The following is a 22,263-nucleotide window of genomic DNA, read 5'->3' as shown; positions in this document are numbered from 1 at the left end:
CCTATGTCGAAAGGTAAAAAAAAAAAACTATGTTTACTAGGTCAAGATAGGGGGTGACAGCAGGGTGAAGAGTATACTGTTTTCCCTCAATAGCTCCTTGAGAAACTGTATTTTTTTTCTACTGCAGCTGGTTGACAGACTGAGCCAGTCTGGCAAAAGAAGAGTTAAACAATACCGAGCCAGAGTGGTTGTGACCCATCATGAGAAGCCAAGGTCAAGGTTTGACTGAGAGTGATTGTGGCCTGACTGTGGAAGGGCGTGCCCCACATGGGTCTGACCCCACAAGGCACGGCGGTTTTCTGACTTGGCACAACACTTGGCTGAGAGAACTGCTACTGTGGTGCGAGGATGCTACAGTCTAAACACTGCTCTCTACTTTGTGTGGCGGTTTTCAGAAATATGGAGTTTCAGAAAGAAAGTACACTCTGGAGTTCAGCTGCAAAGCTCCAAACGTTTACCCACGAGGTACGCTCGCTATGCTCTCACAATAACAGGTTTGAATATAGCCTCAGCAGAGGTTCAACGTATATGTCATTTTCAGAGTTATTTTAGGAGGGGTGTTAAACTTTATCACACTTTCTAGAGGATGTGTTTTAGCCAAAAGTCTTCTGATCGAGCATCTGTAGTCTTATTCAAGCTCAGAGCCCCTGAGATATACTGTATTAATAAAGTGTTGTATTTAACAAGTGTTCCTGTGTGTAGGCTTGAAGGCTTTTAAAGGTTATAAACTGTGCTGTAAACAATGCCTTCACAGGCCAAGCTGAGGGCCATGTCTCTGAGGAGTGGAACCAGCAGACTTGTTTTACAGCCACAGACCGAACCCAGCTTTTATCATCCCTGAACGGCTAACACATCGTTAGAGAGAGGGGAGTGAAAGCAGGAAAAATAAACAAATGGCCTCACGGCATTCATAAAAGGAACAGGCTACAACAAGTATCAGATATCTTTTAATTGGTCATTTGGGGATGATTCTTTTTAAATTTAAAACCCTCCAAGGTTTTTCAGGCTGAAATTTCAAAAGATTAACTCCGCTCTATCTGTGGCCAAGGTCAGCTCCGGTCAAACCATGTTTTATTTTAATGGCTGCCAATGAATGATGAGTAAAATATTTCTGGATTTTCATATCTTTCATTCACCCGTCTCACATAATTTCCCCCAACATACTGTATCTATTTTCCTCTATGTTCTTTTTTCTTTTTCCTTTAGAGATTTGGTTGTTTTGTTATAAGGTTCTCTTCTCCTGCACCCGTACGACCAAAGACGCCGCTCCTAAGCACGCATTAGATTTAAATAATTTATTGCACACTTATTTGTGGCTTCACGGTGGTTTGTTTTACATGATTCACTTGTTGCCTCGGGGGCCACAGCACAGCCACGGTAATTTGGGTTGTAGTTCTTCTAGCTGTAAAAAAAAATGTGCTTGTTTTTCTTGCTTCAAATAACCTTCAAGCACAGTGCCGTGTGCATGGAGGTTCCAACTGACCTTGCTTTTATCTTTAGACTTTCCGAAAACTCAGGTGTTTATTTTTTCAACCGCTCGTAGCAAATCGTTTTCCTCACATCAACTTGACCAAATAGTTGCCATTCTTCAGCAGCCCATTACCACAGGGCAGCATTTAGAGTGAATTGGCTCTTCATTTATGTGAGCGCCTACTGCCACCCTCTATTTACACCACTCACAGGAAAACCATTTATGTCCCAGAATTGGTTCCACATGTTGCCATTGTTGCCGGCCTCGGCCTGGCAGTACTGTAGAGCAGTAACTTTGAACGCTGGCAGACTCGCGACCGGCGTGGCCTCTGATGCTGAGTGTAAATATTTATATATCCTGTCATTTTGCCTTTGTGTCAAATGCGCCGTGTCAGAGCAGGGAATAACAAATGGGATGTGAGTGATGGGCTGTTCTATTTTGAGGAGGAGGGAGACAGGGGTTAAGGGGATAAGATGGGACCGAGTCGACGAAGAGGGGGGAAGTGTGTGTGTGTGTGTGTGTTTGTTGGTTTCATCTTGGCGAAGAGCTTTGGCTGCTCTCAAAATTTTTATCCCAATCTGTGTGTGTGTGTGTGTGTGTGTGTGTACAGTGTGTGCACGATTACGCCTCCGTGTCATCGGCAGCCAGTCTCCAGATTCGGGCAACTGCTGTACAAGCATGGCTGTGTGATGGGATTACATTATCACATGCATTTAAAGTGCAGCTGATATGAACCCGTGTAACTTGCAGAGCAGAACTGAAATCTAAGAAGTGAGATAGGGGATAGGATTTGTTTTTTTTAGAGGATTTTTATTAGCTGGGGGTTTTCCTCCTGTTTTCTTTTCTCCTGGGGTGATCTGTTGGTTTTATATGGGATCAAGGAGATCGCTCTAAAATTAGCAAACTTGTCACAACCCATCTGAAAACATATAAATGTCAGAGTTTAGATCAATATGATCGTAACACAGCTTCTTGTTTTTGAAGTCTTTTCAAGTTTTGCATGAAGCTATATGGCATGCCAACCCCCATAAGTTTGACTCCTCCATATATTTAGCTGCAAAGCCTTGGGAGGGTCCACCCATGCTGTTTATGAATGTTTATGAATAGTCCTTGGCCTCGTCACAAAGGGCCATAAATTCTTTGAGTGCTGTTGTGTTCAATTAGGTCCTTTTGCCCCCTTTTGCTCACTCCAAAAAATATCCCCTCTCTCTGTCTCTCTCGCTCTCTCTCTCTCGCACACGCGCACACACTCACACACTCCATCACCCCATTAGCGAGCCTCCCCCGGTGAGTCAGGGAGATTTATGGGGAGAGGCTGGGTTCGTCAAGCGCCGTCTTCCCCCCAGGGGGTGTCACAGCCACATTTGTATGCCAGGGATCCTCTCGATGGCGTAAAAAACAAGCCCAGTGGAGCCAAAGGATTGGCACATCCAAAACTTTGTGTATCCCTCCTGAATAAGCAGAACAAGAAGCCATTAAGCAAAATGAAATCTTTGGGGATGAAAGTTGGTCGTGATCTCCCAGATATTTATTTCTGTGCTTCTAATGAAAATGTATTAGCACTGTGAAACCTGGAGTCAGACACGGGATGCTCTCTTTCGCTGTCGTGGTTCTCTTGTACTTGTCGCTGGAGACTTGAAAGAGAACAAGGGAAAATGTCTTTGCATACACTGGCACTGTCTCAGAGCAGATGATATTGTTTTGTTAGGAGAGCCAGAGTTTGGTCCCACTACGTGAGCTGGAGGAGGCAGATGTTCTTTGGAAGCTCCCATTTTCTCGCTGTTTGTCTTCGTTTTGAATCACTCCGAAATCCCACGTTTGTCACAGAAACCCGAAGCACTTGCTTTTGATGCAGTCAGGGGAGAATGTGCTTTCATTTGAAACGCTGTCTGACAGGTGTGCCTGAAGAAGCAGATAATGTGTTTCGAGGAGGATATTCAAGCTGTCCTCTCCCTCTGTTCCAGCTCCTGATGGAAAGCTTCCTGGTAATTTGAAAAAAAAAAAAAATTAAAATCCCTTTGAAATTTTTTAGTCTGGAAATAGCTCACAGATGTGGTGATGAATGATTTTAAAGACAATTTAGTAGCAATTGGTAAATTCTCAGTGCCTAAATGCTCAAAAATACTCATTTACCCCCATTGGGACAATTTCCCATATATGGTGATGAGTTTCTTAAAGCGTAATCCAACCTATGTGTATATACAGTAATACTGGGATCGGTTCTGACCTTGGATCAGGCACGTGATGAGCGATGGAGTACACACATCGCCATAATGACTGATTGACCACCCTCGACTAACCCTATCGGATAACCAGACGGTAGACAGGCCGTCCTCATCGCTCGGCAACCACGGTGGGGCCTGTGATTCGATTGGTCAGGGGTTAATGGCTTGGGCGCCATGAGAACAGGCATGTTGTGGATAAGATGTCAGTGTCTGTCTGGGATCTCTCTCTCTCGCTCTCGTTATATATGCGTCGGCCGTACCGTGTTGGAGGAGACGAGGACACTTAGTTTCCATAAAACGTCAGAATCTGGTCGTGGGCTTCACGAGTATACGTTACCATGCAAGCACTCAATCAACAGTAGTTTTTAGTGGTAATTAGAAATCAAAGGACTTCCTACTGAGTCATAAGACATCTAAATTTCACTCTTGTAAACTTCCATTTATGAATAGAGGTTTCGGGGCTGGTCTTATGGGTTTTAAGAGAGGGGCATGAGAATCACTAAATGTCTTGGTACTTTGATCCATGCAAAATGATTTTTTGAAGGAGTGACCTTATCAGCCGAGAACAGCTCTAAGCACTTTTGTTCTGTCTCCGTCTATCTCCTCTTCCTTTCCTCCTGTAGCAGAGCCCTGGTAAGACTTTGACTTTGACCTGACAAATTTCTTAAGGCACTGAAGAAGTGAATGTGCTAAACGTTGCCATCATACAATTGCAAATGTGCCTCCGAAACACAAAAATATAATGATATAGATTTTTTATTATTATTACATTGGGAAAACATTTTTATGGGTCAACTTCAATATCATTTGACTCATACTGTATAGTGCCAAATCATAACAAATAATATCAAGGCACAGGTAAAACTCCCCTTTAACAGGAAAAGGAACAGACTCTGTCTATCATTATGTTAATAGCCACAATTATAGCAGCAGCACTAAATAATAATTTTATTATAATTTAATTACAATGATGAATGTTGTGCAGTGGCAGGTCCAGATGCTGCAGCTCCAGAGTCAGACATAGTTAACAGAATGAGGACAGAGAGGAAAAGGAAAAGTTAGCTGATGACATGCAGCAGTTTCAAATTCAGAGGGAGAGATAGAAAAAGTGAAGCACTTATTACATCATGTCAGATCACCCTGTAGCCTTGGCGATAGTTGGGAGCTCACCTGAGCCTGCCTTAACTGTAAGCTTTATCAAAGAGAAAAGTTTAAAGTCTAATCTTAAATGTGGAGATAGTGTCTGACTTCCAAACCCAAAGTGGGAGCTGGTTTTGCAGTGGCCCGACAGCTGAAGGCTCGGCCTTCGCTTGGAAACTCGAGGAACCACAATCTGGCCTGCAGTTTTAGAGCAGAGTGTTCTGTCGGGATAAAAGAAACTCCTTAAGATACGACGGAGCTCGGTCATTAAGGGCTTTTTTATGTAAGGAGGAGGACTTTCAATTCTATTTTGGATTTAACAGGGAGCCGATGCAGAGAAGCTAACACCGGAGGAATGGGATCTTTTTGTCTTGTTCAGTATTATTTTACCGCTTTAACTTAATTAGCAGTTATTGGGACCCTGAGAATAAGGACTAAGACTATAGCCTGGAGGTGACAAACGGACAAGTTTTCTGTAATCATCTTGAGGATGCTTCTAATTTCCTCAGTTTTGCAATGGTGAAAGAAAGCAGTGTCATAGACTTGTTTCAGTAGATAACAACAGCAGAACTGGAGGCCAAGGTAATAGCTTTCAGAGCAACTGTAGTATGATAAGATGGGGGGAGGTTTAGGGCCAAATATAGTAGGATTACTTTCATTTTTATCTGGGCTTAAAAGTGAAAAAGAAGACAGGTCATCCATATCTTAAAGACATGCCTGAAGTTTGACTACACCTGATTAGTTTCATCTGGCTTTATAGATAGTAAGGTGTCATCTGGGTAGCAATGGAAGTAATAACCCTAGCACAGAACCTTGGGGAACTCCATAACTTAGTGTTGTTTGCACAGAATAATCACTGACCAAACTAGAGCCCATGCAATATGATCTCAAATCAGCATAATGCAGTTCCTTGATAAGATCTTGTGATCAGTGGTGTCAAATGCAGCACCAAGATCTAGTAAGAAGAGAGATGAGTCCATCGTCAGAGACCATGAGCAGATTGTTCATAACTTTCTCTGCTGCGTCTGTGCTGCCCTACATCTAGAAAATCTTCAAACATACCATCCATATGCAAATATATCACATAATTGAATACCATCCCTATGCAAATAATCACACAATACGCTTGCAAGAGCTTTTTCTTTAAGGCTTTTAGAAATAAAGGGGAGGATCTATAATTGGCTAAAACATCTGGATCAAGAGGCTATTTTTAGTTGTAATTAAGGGAAACTTTAAAGCCTGAGGTACAGAGCCTATTAATGAAGAGAAATTTATCAGCTCTAATACAGAAGTGTTAATTAAAGGTATGCTTTGCCTTTAATTAACACTAACATGTTGAACAGCCTAGTTGAAGTAGGTTTTAAAAGACAGGTTGATGGTTAGATGAAGATAATGTTGGAGGGGACTCAGAGAAGCAGAATAAATTGAGAGACTCAATTCTACAGACCACTCTACAAGGTAATATGCCCATGCCACTTGTGGGAAGGAGATGGATGGATTTTTTTTCTCTAATAATTAAAATTTCATTTGTATAGAAGTTTGTGAAGTCATTACCACTGAGAATTAAAGGAACACATTGTTCAGTAGCCTGGCCACAGTGCTGAAGGTTCACCTGGAGTTGTTCTTATCTTCTCCCATTAAAAATGAATATTAGGTGGTTCTGACATTACAAAGGTTGTTTTTTTTCTGAATATGTAATTAGATTATTTTTCCATGCTCACAATTTGAGGCATATACAGAGGGTGCAGCACAGTCTGCAATATCCCCAAGTTAATATAGTGATGTAATTCTTCCCTGAATTTAGTTTTCAGCATTATCAGATAGACGTCTGCTGTAATGGATTCTTTCTCCCAAATGCGGTGCAGTATGTTATTGTAAACTCACAACACAAAAGAGGTATTTGGGAAGAAATAATGAAATGCTCAATTTCTATGTCATAAGTCAGAACGAGGTGGAGGATGTGATTAAAACACTGAGTGGATTAATTTGCATTTGAGCCTAATAGTGAATTAAATGCAAAAGCTGTTGCTGTCAACATCTACATGAATATTGAAATCAAACACTATTACGACTTAATCTGTATTAAGAACTAACTCTGATAAAGTTGAGGAAGGCTAAGGTGGATATGGCGGATATACAGTAACTGGTGGAACTGACTTTATGCTTTGGCTTTGGCAGAAGAATGAGTTTTAACCATGTTTAGATCCACGGTTGATAATAAAGCTGTAAAATCGCTGTGACCTCTCCTCCTCAGCCTGCGTGAGAATTAATACGAGTGGGAGGTGTGGATTCATTTAGACAAACATATTCTTTTTGCTGCAACCATGAATAAATCTATGTGATAATCATAGGGATTTCAATGAGGCCAATCTGATATTTAATTGCCCATATTTAATTGTCCTGTTTTCTTGTTGTGTTAGATGTATCAATTTTTATTAAGTTTTTGAATTGCTACGATTTGTATTTATTTTATGTAGGTGGTTTGGTGCATATACAGTCTCTTATGGAGTTTAGGGAGTTTTAGGACAGTGATAGCTGAAGGAAAACAAAAAGCATCCAGAACTGCTTTAGCTCTCTATTAAACGTAAGGGCTTTGAAACCAGTCCATCTCAGTGAGATCCTCCAATTTTCAATGAGGCATTTTGTGTGCTGGAAACCACCTCACTAGACATACAGTATCATCACTGGTCAGATTTGGCAGAGAACGCCACAGACTCCAAAACTGTTATAAAAAAAATTGTACACTGATTCCACAAGATATTTGTTTTCCTCCAGGTGCCATTACTGCCAAAATGATGATTAACCTTAGCCAGCTGTTTTCAATATAATTCAGTTAGGTCAGGCCAGCCTTACCTCTGTCACCAAAATAGTTTCAACAACAAGTAAGACTGTAAATGATAATGAGGCATGATTCTCATTACGCAGAAAATGGTCCCTGTGGGTGTTATATCATTATATATAATAATATTAGATTATTGTTACTGATATATTTATGTTTAAGCAGCATTTTAATGAGGTGTGAAGCTCATTTAGCTATATCATCTACTGTTGGGTAGTTTATTCTATAACAATGCATCATGTTTTGTAATATGTTTATTTTAAATGTCTCAAAATCATGGCCTTTATGATTTTGAGTTTGTAAAGTGATGTATACAAATAATACCATAGTTCGCAGTTGTAAATCCTGTGAAATGGATGGTGAACTGTGTCTTTACTGAAATAATATAATGTCATTGTACTTGTACGTATTTGACACGTACACTGTTAATTATTTTTAATCACCGTTCAGTCTAGTATTGCAGGCTTTACTGATGAGTGGCAGCCAACAGCCATTTGTCGATAATGTTTAGCTCTCATGTCCCATAATTACAAGACAAAATATGTTTTCATTGTCAGAAATACTTTTTGAATTTACATTTATTGCCATCAATTTATGTAGAAAACTAAAACTAACACACAAGTAAGCTTGTTGCTATTATAATCCCAGCCTATGAGGAGCCTGCTCTTCACAGTCTTGAGGAGAGTTACAGCGGCCCTCTGAACGCTGCTAATTCATCAGCACAGCTGTCATCTGCAGCTATAAACTCTCCGCTCTGATTGGCTCACTGTTGTTATGTCCTGTGGTGTTGTTGGCAGAGATGGAGCCATGGATCTTCAGGTTCAAGGCAGAGGGCACGGTGGATTACTCACAGCTGACCTTTGACCCAGGCCAGAATGAACTGATCGTCGGTGCCAGGTACTGTTTGTTTTTTTTCTCTTTCTCTTTCTCTTGTTCCTTCTATCTTTTTTTCTTTCTCCCTGTTTTGAACAGGTTAAATCAGGTTGAGGCGTTGTCCTGAGTTGCCCTTTCACATATGCTGTACACAACAGGAGGCCGCACATGTCAGACAGTCGGCTTGGTGTGAAGGAGGCACGACATGATGCAAAAATATACGCTCACTGCATCATTAATAACCGAGTCTCTGGCTGTTCTTTCAATTCCTATGATGATCTTGGTGTCCGCCCTTAAAGATAACATTTTCTGAATCTCATTCACTCTCCCCAGGTGGTTATTTTCATTTTGAATTTTTGTGTGAATGACCCGTCGTCTACATGTTCAGATATTTGTATTCTTCAGATTTCGCAGCATCACATAATAGAAACCTCGCTGTAAATTCTCCAGGCGATGATCTGCTTTATTCACACATGGCTCAATCGGATATTACATAGACTTTGTACCAACTAGCTGGCGGGGTAAAGTCTGTTTAATGTCCAGTCCAACTAATCTGGACGTTTGCGTTCTCACAAATAGCTCCTCCGGGTAATGTGCAGATAGGTTCGGGATTGCAGTGCATGTGGGAGACCAACTTCTGTCCTCCCTCCTGTTTCTTTCTTTTGTTGTCTGTCCTTTTATTTCCCTGTCTTTCTTCCTTTCTACCCTTTTTCTCGTGTTTGTTGGTGCATTGCATGAGTAATGATCACTTTCCAATAGATGTCTTCAAAAGCCAGAGAGAAATGGCTTTGGAGATTGTTTTCCCTTCCATTGTCTTTGTCAAGCCCAGCCAAGTGTGTATGTGTGTGCGTGTGTGCATGTGTGTGTGTGTTTCAGCCACAGACTCAATCACATGTTCTTTGTGACTGAGACACTGAATTTGAAAAGGATTGCTCACGCTTAGTTCCTTTAACAGAGCACTTTTGTATATGTGCACGACTACACGAGTAAAAATTAAACAGTGTTCTCAATGTGTGCCGCCTTTTGTGTGTGCCGTGCGGGTGCACGTGTGAGTGTGCATGCGTGCGTGGGGAACAGGTGTATACATTCGTGCTGCGTGAGTCTCCGGCTGATTCCAGATGAAGTGTGCTCTCCACGTCCCTTAATGGCTTTAGTCGTCAATAGAAAGAAACACTCATGACAACATGAGTGCAGGATAACAGCAGGAAGGAGAGCAGCAAAAACAAACAGAGACAGAGCGAGCCAAGGGAATTCACTAATGCCCCACAGGAACTTAGATGGAACAGCCTCATCAGGGAAAGTGTTCAGACAGAATTAGAGCAAAGGTCAGTAAAGGTAAATAAATTCCCTATCAATTGTTATATTATATTATATTATATTATATTATATTATATTATATTATATTATACAGGTACACAGTGTTTTTGCAGGCTTTGTCTTGTTTTTATTATATTATGTTATATTATATTATACACAGTGTTTTTGCAGGCTATGTCTTGTTTTTAGTTACTCCTCGGACAGTCCTATCAACACATGGTAGCACTCGAAAGATCAAAAGATTTAGTTTAATGCTCGGGGTGAACTCTGCCTCTCACAAGTGTCTAACTGTGGAGGGTGATGTGGCTGGATGAGTGGCTGCAGGCTGGGTTGGAAGTATGAGTGATAATGGAAGGAAAGAGCGATCGATGTAAATATCAATACAGTAAAACAGTGGGTCGTGGCCGCGCCGAGACCTGGCTGATAGCCACTCTTCAGGACATTGATGGATCTCTGCAGAAGTGTTTGCATGAATGTGTGTGTGTGTGTGAGAGAGAGAGAGAGAGATTGTGATGGACTCTAGGATTTCAACTCAAAACAAAATCAGACATCTGCTTTATGAAAAAATAATGCTCGCTCTTGTTCACATGAAATAAATCTACATTATGGGTTATTGTTACAGCAGCTATACGATTTTCCTAAAGAGTCTAGTGAATATTTAAGACAGTTTGGTGGTACGACTGACAATTTTTAGATAATAATTGGCTCAAAGAAAAAGAAAACACAAATGAAGCCTCAAACAGAGAAAATCACAGTGAACAATGCCATTAGTCCTAATTGTCAGGTTTCATGTGATCTCATACTGATAATGGTACATAATGGATTTAGTAGACAGCCTGAGATATTGTTAGTCAATATACAGAATATTCCTCCAGAGAGGGCGTTCATTAGTACATTATGTTTCTTGAAAAGTTGAAAATACCAATAAAACAATTTTGTTTGTGCTTTGCCAATTTGAAAAGCTTCAGGCACGACAGGATAAGCACTTATTAGAGTGAGGTTTCTCTGCCAGGCTTTGATTTTCTTTCAGTCTCTCTCACTCTCACTCTTTCACACACACAGAAAACCAGGAGATAGGAGCATAAAACCTTTTACAGTAGCTTTGCTCAATCAAGACTGCTCTCCCTTCTAATTATGGGTCGGAGGAACATTGGGGTGCGTCATTTGTTGCAGTCGTGGAATCCAACCATCCGCTGAATTTGGTCTCTATGAATACCCTGACTAAACTAAACTCTAACTGCTCCACATGCCACTGATTGAAATCTTCATTTAATGTTTCAGGTGCAGCAGTTTTAGAGGGGAACTCGACAGATTTAGTCTGTTTGCAGGTCTTGGGGGAGTACTTCAGCATATGCGAGGAACATTGTATAAAGCATGCCTTCAAGGAAAGTGGCAAAAACTCTGGTATATTACCTCAAGTATCATCACTCAAGGCAACATTGGCTCCAGTTGGAGACTACAAGTTTTGCTATTTCTGTTGCATTGATTCAGATGCTTTTAAAGAAGATATACGTATATATTTATGACTTCAATAATTGGACCACAGTTGCTGAGCAGTTTAAGTTTGTCAGACCCTTTCAACCTCCCACCTCACTGGGAGATCCCTTTGTACTGTGGGCTCTACTGCAACAGGAGAGTGTGCAGATGAAAGGACTTTCGACCGAGAATGTGGTTAACAACCTGACAGCTTCTTTTGTTTATTTGCAGGAAATGGCTCCATTAGCTGACATGTTGTCTTCTCTTTACAGAAATCACCTCTTCAGGCTCAATCTGGAAGACTTGACACTGATCCAGGTGAGTGCTCCCTCGGTCTGTCTCTCTGATTCTCCCACAGTCTGACTCACCCACTTTTCTGGGTGAATATGTACTCACTCTTGTCTGATCAGACGTCTCCGACAGTCACACACTGGCACATGCATCCGGACCGCTGCCTGTCTCGTCGTAGTCGTAGAACGCTGCTGCTGCTGCCAGCGCCCACAACTTAAAGCTGTTACAGTAAAACGGTTTAGCATTTCACATGTCACAACAACTTCCCATATGGTGGAGTGACAGTAGGTTCAGTCGTCAGCGCTGTGGCTTAATACACAGAGGGAGGGAAAGTGTGTTGATATAAAGTCTAGTCAGTATTAATACCCTTTGCGTTAAATCCAATTTAAAACTGTATATGGCATGCTCCACAGCTATTCTCTGTTCTTACTTCTCCACAGGGTATTAATGCCTCGTGCAATTTCTTCAATATGGTGCTACCATTTTGGTTTTTCTCAAGGTAGCAAGGTTAAAAAATCCACACACAGAAAATCAAATGCTTAAAGCATGCTAACGTCAGGGATTTACCTTCTGCCTGTGATGACACGTTGTCATTTATTGTTTTATTTCTCTGCACCTTCTTACTTTTCTGCTTTTTTTTCATATTTGTATTAGCCCACACCCCCCCCCTGCAGAGTTAAGCGTTTTGCAACCCACTGTGTTATCATACAAACATTGACACATTGAAGGGTTTATTTCTAGGTGGTAGCAGCAAGACTTCTTTGATGGTTTGACAACTCTTGATGTTAGCCATTTACACCCTGGAAAACCAGGGGAGAGGATGAGGAGCGAGAGAAAGAGAAACAGGAGAGTGAGAGAGATTGGATGGAACAAAAGGGAGAATGGAGGGAGCGGTGTTGATATAAATCGGCCTGGAAGGGGAAAATAAGAAAAATGGTCAGACGAGACTGAATTTGTTGGATAGGAAGGAGCGCGGGGCGGCACACACACAAAAGATTCAGGGAGCAGTGAGAAAGCACACACAGACAGAGGGAAGAAAGCAGAGAAACCCCCCACGGAGGGAGATGAGGACTCATGCCGAGCCAGGCTTTTGTGGCCGCTCACTGGGACACAGATGCTTTTTAAAGATGCTCTTTGCCATCCGCGCACCCAATCATCCCTCTTTCTTTAATTCATCCTGCGCTCGGCTGGCGCTGCAGAATCAGCGAGGAGATTCCACCAACCCAATCAACCCCTCATCTCCAAGACGTCTTCTCTTGAGAGAATGGGACCTGGTAATCCCTGCCAAGGCCCGCGGCCAATTTAAGCTGACCTGTGCATTAGTCCCTGCTTTGCATTTGACTGGATCGGAGCTATGGAGTCAAGGGGAAGACGAAGTTCAACTGCTGAATTTTGAGGAGCGCGAGTGCTATTCTTCTATTCACCTCCTTCTGAAATCTCTTCCTTTACTTCCTTCTCTTTCAGCCTGGTATAAAACAGGAGATTAATTGCTCAGAGGTCTAGTTGCCTCTGTGGCTGGGTTTACATATCTTTGCCATTCTCATTGTTGGATATAAAAGAGCTGCCAGAGTGAATGAAGAAAGTTTTCACGCTCTGGCATTAGTAGTCCAGTGTGTTTTATTTCAGTTGCACCAACGTTCAAAAGAGTTGCATGAGGTTTTTTTTTTCCTGCAGAAGGAAAACAAGCTAAAAGCTACACCTACGCTTGTCTTTGTGATTTCACCCGATCCCCATGCAGCAGCCCTGTCAGATAATGCCCGATGGCAGTGATTTGTTCTTGCATGGCTGGCAGCGCTAAGAGGGTGGTTGTGTATGGTTTGACACAGCACAAGGCTTAGAGCTGGTGTAATCCAAACAGCCGATAATAAGCTAAGAGGTGGATGTAATTACCATATGATCGATGGCTGGCTGATCTCATCTGGAATTTACATGCATGAAACATGGAAGAAAAAAAAACAGACACGGTGGTTGTCTGCTGGATGATGAATCCCCCCCCCTCCATCCCACCTCACCCTGCTCATGGTTGCAGTATGAGTATGAGTTATTTATTTTCAAGTTTTCTGCAAGGCTCTCGGTGAACCCTGAATTCCTGGTAGTCTTGCTGCTGCAGTGTGGAAGGTTTAGCGAGTAGTGGCCCTGAGAGGTAGCTAAACACTGATGGTTTAACCCACTCATATAGGGCTAAGACCCAGAGATCGATAGAGCCTGAGCTCTATCAACAATAATCTCCTCATTAAATGCCCTCCTTGCTTGGAGGTAGAAAAAGATAGAAAACGCCACAAACGTCAGAGAGTTGGAGAGAAAGTTTTAAAAGTTGCGAATGGCCAATCTGAGGACTAAGGACATGTCTTTGAAAGCCACCTCTTGGATTTGGTCACATCAGAGAGATACAAAGGTTTGTCTGAGAAACTATTAACACAACAAACACAACACAACCTTCAACATTATAACATTACATTTTACATTGTACAGGGCTTAGAGGGATAGTTCAACATTTTGGCAAATTGGCCCATTGCCAATTGTCGGTGCAAGCTATTTTTAGAACGGCAGAGCAGAGCCGTGAGCTGCTCAGAGCTACGCTACGGAGGCTCATGGGATTTCTTGGTTTCCCTCATCAAACTCATATTGTTTTTGAGGTAAATTCATGCAAAACCGCTGATGCACGTTCCCATCGGGGGCAGTTTTTCAGCAAGCAGTCTCTGCATTTACCTCAAAAACAACTCTCTCTGTCTGTAACATTCTGTTATTATTTCTAGTGTGGCGAATGTGCAGGTCACAACTTGTCCACAATGTTTTTTCTGAGCTGTTGGATTGTGTATTTGATGAGTTGACCTTTATGTGTGTGGTGTGCTATATTGGGAATATCGGAGCAAACTGTTCAATCAATGATTTTTTATCTTTATGTGTGGAGTCTCTCACAGATAAAAAAAAAAAATTCTGTTGAGATTTAGAAAATCTTTATGTGTGTACCAGGCTTTAGATAGAAAGGGAGTGGCTAAATCATATACTGGTGTGACCAACTCAGAAAGTTAAAAGGACCAGAGCTACCAGTGGGGAAAGTTAGTCAGAAGTCTGTATTACATCAGGTTGCTAGCATGTACTCAAACTGAGTGGTAATTGGTGGTTGAAGAGAGAAGAGTCAGGCCTTGACACATGAGTCAGCCCTCCCTATGGCCTTGATTGGAGTTAATATCTGGTACTTAAAGCTTTTTTTTCCTGCAGTGTCTCAACAGCCTGAAGAGGCCTTCCTCTCCCTGTCAACCTCTACCCTCATCCTCACTGATCTGGAAAACACTGTCAAGAACAAAAGGCGGTTACCTCTCCTCCTTCTCCTTGATCCACTTTCAAAACTTGTGCAGTTCAAGTGCAAAAAAAAAAAAAAATAGAAAGAAAAGAAGACAAAGACTTGACTCTGCAGCATGCACAACTAATGAGACATTTAGAGCCACCACGGCAAAGAATTAGGCACGAAAACAGCCTCCACAACGCACAATATCCCTCCTCCATCTACAGGTGAATCTCTCTTTATATCTCACATCTGTTCAGTATTGTCCCTCTGCCCTCTCTGTCCCTCATTCAGCCCCCTGCCCTCAGCTGCTGCCAACCTTTGGCAGGCAAATCAACGCTGGCATCGCGATTATCCACCTTCCATGGCCCACTGCGGAGAGGGGACAAACACTGATGAATTGGGCTCTTCTGCATTTGCATTGTATTCAGTTTCCCATTGTGTTGCCAGGGCTGATGAATGGCCAAGCCTGCTCGATGTACCTCTCAGCGTTGTGTTTCTCTCTGCCCAAGAGCTTCCCAAATAATATCCTTTGATGATGTTGAATACCCTAATACAGTGATCCCCTCTGCCCATTTATAGCTGCATCTGTACTCGTCCGCACCTGCTTGAATAACAGGTTACACACTTACATGCTGGTTGTGAAAGCCCAAAGTGTTTAACTTGCGGGTACAATGTGAGCTGGTTAAATTCCTCACATGTTAAGCAAATAAATAAAAATGAAAAAAAAAGTAGAATAAATAACACCCCGTTCAAGACTCCAATATTAGCCCGCCGTTTCCATGCAAAATCGAAACAGGATGCAGGCGATGGGGCCGAGTTTCAAGAGAAACACTGTGGCCCAGCATTAGTCAATAAGCACTAGGATGAGGAGGATCAGTGGCATTGTTCACCATTCAATACAGCACCAGAGGAGGAGAAAGTAGTGGATATTCTCTCTCTTTCTCTCTCTCTCCGCCGGCACTGGCACATGAAAACACTATCCATAACAGCTCCCCTTGGCAACAGGCACTGTATGTTGTTGTTGAGATGTATATTTTGCTTCAATTTCTCTTTCCTTTCTTTGCTTTGTTAAAAAGGAAGCAGACTCCAAAGACAACAAAAGAGGTTTCTCCAGCCTCACATGTTGTATTTCCTGGGCCTGTCTCTTGCAATTACACTTTGTCAGACAGACAATTAGCTCTGCTAATCAGCAACGAACAGATACTGTCCTCCATAGCTGTGGAGGCATCGGTAATTCAATTAGTAGATTCCACTAACTTGGCCATTTAAATGCATGGAATAAAAAGCATCAATGGGATTGGAGATGCAGATAGCAGCTTGCACAATGATATCATGGACTTTGATGGCATGTATGCGCAAGTGGGTTGTGAATTTAAGTAAGAAACCAAACAAGTGGCCACTGCAGCACAGACTGAACTCTGATGATGGTATGATGATATGTGCAGTGACCTACACAGTAGCTCCGACATCAAGACATCAAGACCAGTTTCTTGTGTAAATCTTTCAGCAGCTTACATCAGCATACATCAGTCTAAATAGTAAACATTGTGCCGGCACATCAAAAGGTACTATCATCTATTCATGAGACAGATTATACTTCCCCGGCAGGATTTGTCCGGCTCTCACTCTCAAGCCGCCGCCCCCTTGTAATGAGACACACAGCCAGTCATTTCACAAAGCTAGACAGCTGTCAGCAGCGAGTGTGTTCTCCGGACAATCTTTATGCAAAATATATTCAATATCATGTCTGGAAACAGAGCTGTTTTGGAATTCAGCTCCTCACTCCGTCCTCCGTCTCAGTGACTACTTCACTCTGCCCACACTGTCTCTCTTGTTCTGGCTGACTCCTAACTTGGATTCAGTTTTCAGTCACAAAGATTCAGTCTTTGTTGTTTTTTTTTCTGTCTGTTTGTCCCTAATTTTTCCCTTCTCTGTCCTTCTTCTGTCACTGCCCGTCTCCCTCGCTGCCCACTGGCTCCCTTGGTATCTCTCCTACATCCACCTCGCGTTGACAATAGCCGCTCAGTGTGAGGGTTGACGAGAGGCTCGAGCACAATGGTTCATCTCTGAGGATTGTGCCCATTACAGGGGACAGCAGAGAGGGTGGACTCATGAAACACAACAAATGTCAGGATTTTTTTTTTTCTTCACTGAAGCGACAAATAACATATCAACTGTGCCTCTGCTTCTCTCTGAATTTCTGCATCTTAATCACACTTTATCTCGCTTACACAACTATTCCGCTTTATTGTAATGTGGGTTTTACAATTGGAGCTTTTAACCCTCTTAGGGCCTATAACAACACTTTTTTTTCACATATCTTGTGTTTTTCCTAATAAAATTGTCACCAAGTGCCCCACATATTCAGGATCAGCACAACCACCACTAATTATATATGTCACTCAATAAAGACATCTGTTCACTATAATAGGGGTTAATATGGCATAAAACAAAACAAAAAAGGACCTTGGACTGTTCCTTATTTTTATAGACTGGCTAAAAGCTCCAAACCATATAAATAAAAGAAAACTTTAACACTACAATAAACTCAGACCAACCTCTCCTCACTCTGAGCTCAGAATAGAACATTACTGCTCCCATTCAGTTAGGGTGTGCAGCCAAGGCAGGCCAAGCCTGTGCATCAGACGCTCTGACAGCAGCCGCTGGAGCCAGTGGTGATGCTGAGTAGAGTAGCGTCATTAGCAGAGAATGCAGATAGGAATCGATCGATTAAACAAACGGAGAGAAAGCAGTAATGTGCCAGAAAGACAGCGAGCGAGAGAGTTCTAAAGCTTTCGTAACTTGTAATGTTAGTGTATCGATCAGCTTCAGTGACTCATACAGGCGGACCTTAGCTTGTTAGAAAGCGCTGATTCTGTTGTTTAAGGAGAAAAATACAGAGCTTCTTTAGCTCAAACTGCTCTGGAGTGATGGCACAATATATAGCCTCTTCATGCCTAATAGTTGGGTTGACTTGGCTACACCTGTAGTTACCGGTGGTATCAACACATGTGGTTTAATCCCACAGGTCACAGAGCTCTGAAGACAGCCAAACAAAGCTTGTTGTAATTCTAAACAAAAGTCAGGCAGTAAATTGGCCCTCGCTGTGAGCGGCCACGATCTGATTTTCTGCTCCACACACCATGAATCTGCGTCATGAGTCAAACAAACTCACATTTCCTGTGACTTCATGATTAAAGTCAACTCATGCTTCACCACTTAAGTGCTTTTAAATTGTAGCTTCAGCATTGATTGGTTTGCATTAGCAGCTACTTAATATAGAAGCCACCACAAACACTCAATTCATAATTGCAGTGCTTTCATCAGTGGGCTATAGGCTCAATCACTGTTGTGTTACCTAGATACCAATAGATTGAATGAAAGTACTACAGTAAGTGAAAGTTGCTACTTTTTCATTATGACTACAGTATCAACAGCATTACTCAAACGAAATGTGATTGGTTGAAACGAACATGAGAAATTAGACAATCAACTGAGCAAAACTTCAGGTTCGTCAAAATAATATGACAGGCCCAACCATTGGTAAAACTATTATCCACTCCGTCAGTTGTAAACGTTCATCACAGCTTATAGATTGATTTTGTTCACCTTTGATCTACGGCTGTACTTTTTGCAGCTCCAGTTACTAATTCATCCCAGAGCACTGGGGCATTATTAATAGCTCCTTTTTACTTTTGCCCCTTCAACAAACAGTTTTGATCATCTGGATAAGCATTTGACTCGTTCATTTATCCGATCATCTGACCTATTTCAGACATGAAATATAAGCTGCCGCCCTTCCTCTGTTACCTCGAGTGGATCCTCAAATGAATGTTGTCATCGGTTTCATCATTTACCGGATAGAGGATCCTACTGCATACTTTATAAAGTCTGGCAGTCACAGAAATTGATTTTTATAGACTGATTTGACATGAGATTAATCTCCTGAACGATGTGAAATTGGCTCGTTCAGACTTTCATAGTTTATTAAACTGATTGTATTTTCCTTGAGCATAAAAGATGATATTTAACAGACAGATTTATTAAAGTAAAGGTGAACAAGGTGCACATTTAGTCTGTTATTGCTGCTGCTGCTGCTGCTGCTGCTGCTCTGCTGCTGCAACCCAAATTTTAATCTGATGACATTCAAGTCAGAGTTCTGCCATGTTATGAAAATGTTAATAGGTTCAACTTTGTAAAATTGCCATCAGCCCTTTTATGTTAAAGTGACAATCATTCAGACATGATGCCTGCATGTGCAACTCATATTCTCATAACTGATTAAAATGATAGAACTATGAAGATAAATAGGTAAAATAATGTTATTTTCAGTAATGTTCAGATCCAGAGCCACACCACATATTTTCTTTTCTCTGTGGCCAGTCCCAGACGGACAACGCTATGTGTAGCTCACTAAATGTGATCTCAGCCCTCTCTCATTCCCTCACCTTCTTTGTTTCCGTTTCAAGCCACTGCTTCACGTCTCCTCTAGGTAACAAAGCCACAGAAATAGTTTTTTTTTTTTTGTAATGCAGCTTCCTGTAATAAAGCCAAGAATGATTATTTAACGACAACGCAGCCCAGACATATTTCTGCACAAGACAAATTCATGGAGCACAGTGGCAGAACAATAGCATGTTAATGAGCTTTTAATGTTTCTTAATGACTCCGGTGCTTGCTTTTGCATGGCTGCGATTCTGCTCTTTTACTCTGGACCATTGGAGACAGGGAAGGCAGAGAGGGTGGTTTCAGTGGTCATTGCTGCCATTGAAGTCATCCTTGCACTTACAGGCATCCCTTTCTTCAATAGACATAAAGCTGATTCCTTGGAGGGAAGGAAGTATGATGCATTCTGAAAATCAGCCTCCAGCTACGCTGAATGATGATAAATACCATAATCACCCTTTAATGATAAAAGCAAGCACTTTACTCTCATTAATGTGGTCTGAAGTTGTAATTTTGTATTGTTTTATGATTGATTCTCTTACGCTGAACACGACTGAGTCAGGTTTTAGGCCATTAACAGGTTTTCTCCCTCGATGCGATCAGTGAAAGCACTTTTCAACGCCTACATTCAGTTCAGCTGGGACCGGTGCTGTGTGTGCTACTGTAGGCTGTGCTGCTTGCGCTGATGTGTGTGGTTTGTGTCTGTGGCGGCTGCACGGCCCCAGAATAGCCTGCTTTGGCCTGGAATGTGATCTGACACACACTCACATGCACAGAGAAGAGAGAGGATCCAGCTCCCATTAATACGCCATATCTTATCCTCCCTGAATAGTACCACACACCCTCAGCTCTCTCCTCTCTCTAAGCTTCTGTCCTGGTACTGACAATGTGTGCGAGCGTGTACATACGGGTGTTTCTGTGCTTCCGAGTAGAAAGGCCACTGAGGCGAAAAGCTAAGGCCTTGTCATAAAACACACAGAGGAAACTCCCAGAGCCTTCTGAAAAAAAGGAAATGAAAAAAGTTCTTCCAAATGCAGAGAGGGGGTTCAGCTTTCCTTCCCCCCTCATGTCCTGGCATAAAACAATCCTGATACTAAGGTGAAATCTAATATTCTCACTCAGTTAGCGATATTTACTATATTCCCACAGAGAGACACTCTCCGCCTTTGGCCGCTCGCCAGGTTATTAACGCCGGAGAGAGTCGAATCTCTGTGACAAGAAAAGAAGTTGGATAGTTTTGCTTTTGGAGACTTTTCGTCACTTGGCGTTAAGCGTATTATTGCACCAGCCAATTTTCCTGTTAAGTATTCCTCTTTCTGCTAGTCATACAGAGCTGGTGGGAGTGACGGCTAATTCTGCCTGTCACAAGCGAGAGTGTCTTAGCGGCCCGGTGCTGTCAAGAGGCCAACTCTCATTTCATAAATAGAAGAACTTTTATCAATGAGGAACCTCGGCTCTCAACCCTCCCAGGAGGTCACGCTGAAATTAAATGGACAGAAACTGGAGCATGCTGGTGTCTTCAACCGAGGACGAGACGAGACAAGGTTTTATCTTCCTCCCTCTCCTGTTGTAAAAATGTAAAAGGCGTCCCTCTGTTTCTTCCTCACATGTAAATTACATTTCACATCCTTCTCTAGGGACTCGCCTGTTATGTCTTCAGATCCCTCCTCTTCCCCTCACACATAAATCAAATTGGCATTTGCCTCTGCCTCCTATTTCTTCAAGTCCCTGCTTGGTATTCACCTTAATTGGATTCTGTGTCTGTATTTAACATGGCTTATAAACTTCTGTGTACTCTAAGTGTGTGTGTGTGTGCGCAAGCGTTTATAAAACTATAAGACAACAGTGAGGATGTAACGTCAAGTTCATTTACTGTTCATTTCTGTCTTAATCCACTTCACCCACACAAGTCAAAGAATAGTCCACACCCACAAGTGACTGCTGCTGACACCAGTGTATCAAGCTCAGTATTTTTTATTTTTTTTATTTTTTTACTTCTTCGCTGTGTTTCCAAGCACCATGTGGTGTTTTTTATTGCCGGGCTATCTCAGACAAAGTCACCAGACATCACATTGACTTCAGAAAGGTGGGAATTTTTTTTGCAACAGTTGAAAGCCAGGCATTGTTTTGCTTGGGCTCCCTGAGTGGTTTTCAAAGTGGTTCATGGTGACAAGGCACCAAAATGTTTGTGATGTTCGCCTTGTCTGGATGGTTTATTGGGAAACTTACGCTGCTTCTCTCCTTCCCTCTCTTCCCTGCAGGAGGCTGAGTGGCACTGCGATGAGTTCACCAAAGGAGCCTGCTTCAGCCGTGGAAAATCTGAGGTGAGTTTAAGTGTGATGCCTGAGAGCCTGAAATGTCAGTGTTATATTGCCTTAGTAGACACTTGTCACTGCATTGAGGAAAACAAGTTTCAGTTCTTATTTTGTTTACAAAACCAAACAAAAAAAAACATCTTGTCCTCTAAAAGTGTCCTTCATGAGTTAGGCTTGGTTTCCACTTTGCAGCGAAGTGAAGCTGCTGAACCTGTCTACCAAGAATTTGGCATTTCCTCGCATTTGTCAGAGATGCAGCTCAATATCATCTCTTCATTATATCTGGTAAATGCCAACGTATTTCAGACTTCTCACCTTGTCTGCAAGTGGAAGGATACGGTACAGTCAGTCGGAGAGAATCAGTGCACTGTGCTATAGCTATATATACTATTTTATCCATTAGATATTGTAATATTTTATTGATTTATTTATGTAGATGTCAGTAGGGAAGGTCCATCAGTGTGGTCAGGAAGCATTTACGTTCACACTGTTTAAAGGATGTGGTCTCCACCTCCTCTGGGTGATCAGATGTCAAATGTCTCCTCGGTGCATCTTGGGTGTGTTCACACCTCCACTCACTT

At 42.0% G+C, this 22,263-nt stretch overlaps 1 protein-coding gene across 4 annotated transcripts in view; it reads left to right on the top strand.

Annotated features, from left to right (window-relative positions):
• sema5a (sema domain, seven thrombospondin repeats (type 1 and type 1-like), transmembrane domain (TM) and short cytoplasmic domain, (semaphorin) 5A) overlaps positions 1 to 22,263 on the top strand; it is a 119,473-nt gene that overhangs the window by 34,428 nt on the left and 62,782 nt on the right. For all 4 annotated transcript variants that reach the window (XR_015034525.1, XR_015034526.1, XM_085763635.1 and 1 more), the window contains exons 3-5: positions 8,473 to 8,572; positions 11,614 to 11,659; positions 21,629 to 21,691. Coding sequence is in view for 2 of the 4 variants with exons in the window: in XM_085763635.1 (XP_085619761.1) it covers positions 8,473 to 8,572; positions 11,614 to 11,659; positions 21,629 to 21,691 (209 nt within the window). In the remaining 2 variants the exon portion in view is untranslated. The remainder of the gene's footprint in view (positions 1 to 8,472; positions 8,573 to 11,613; positions 11,660 to 21,628; positions 21,692 to 22,263) is intronic.

This window comes from Trachurus japonicus, chromosome 20 (assembly GCF_045865225.1).
Source record: "Trachurus japonicus isolate A0001 chromosome 20, Traja_1.0".
In the NCBI taxonomy this organism is placed as follows: domain Eukaryota; kingdom Metazoa; phylum Chordata; class Actinopteri; order Carangiformes; family Carangidae; genus Trachurus; species Trachurus japonicus.
This window is presented reverse-complemented; position numbering and strand designations above follow the sequence as displayed.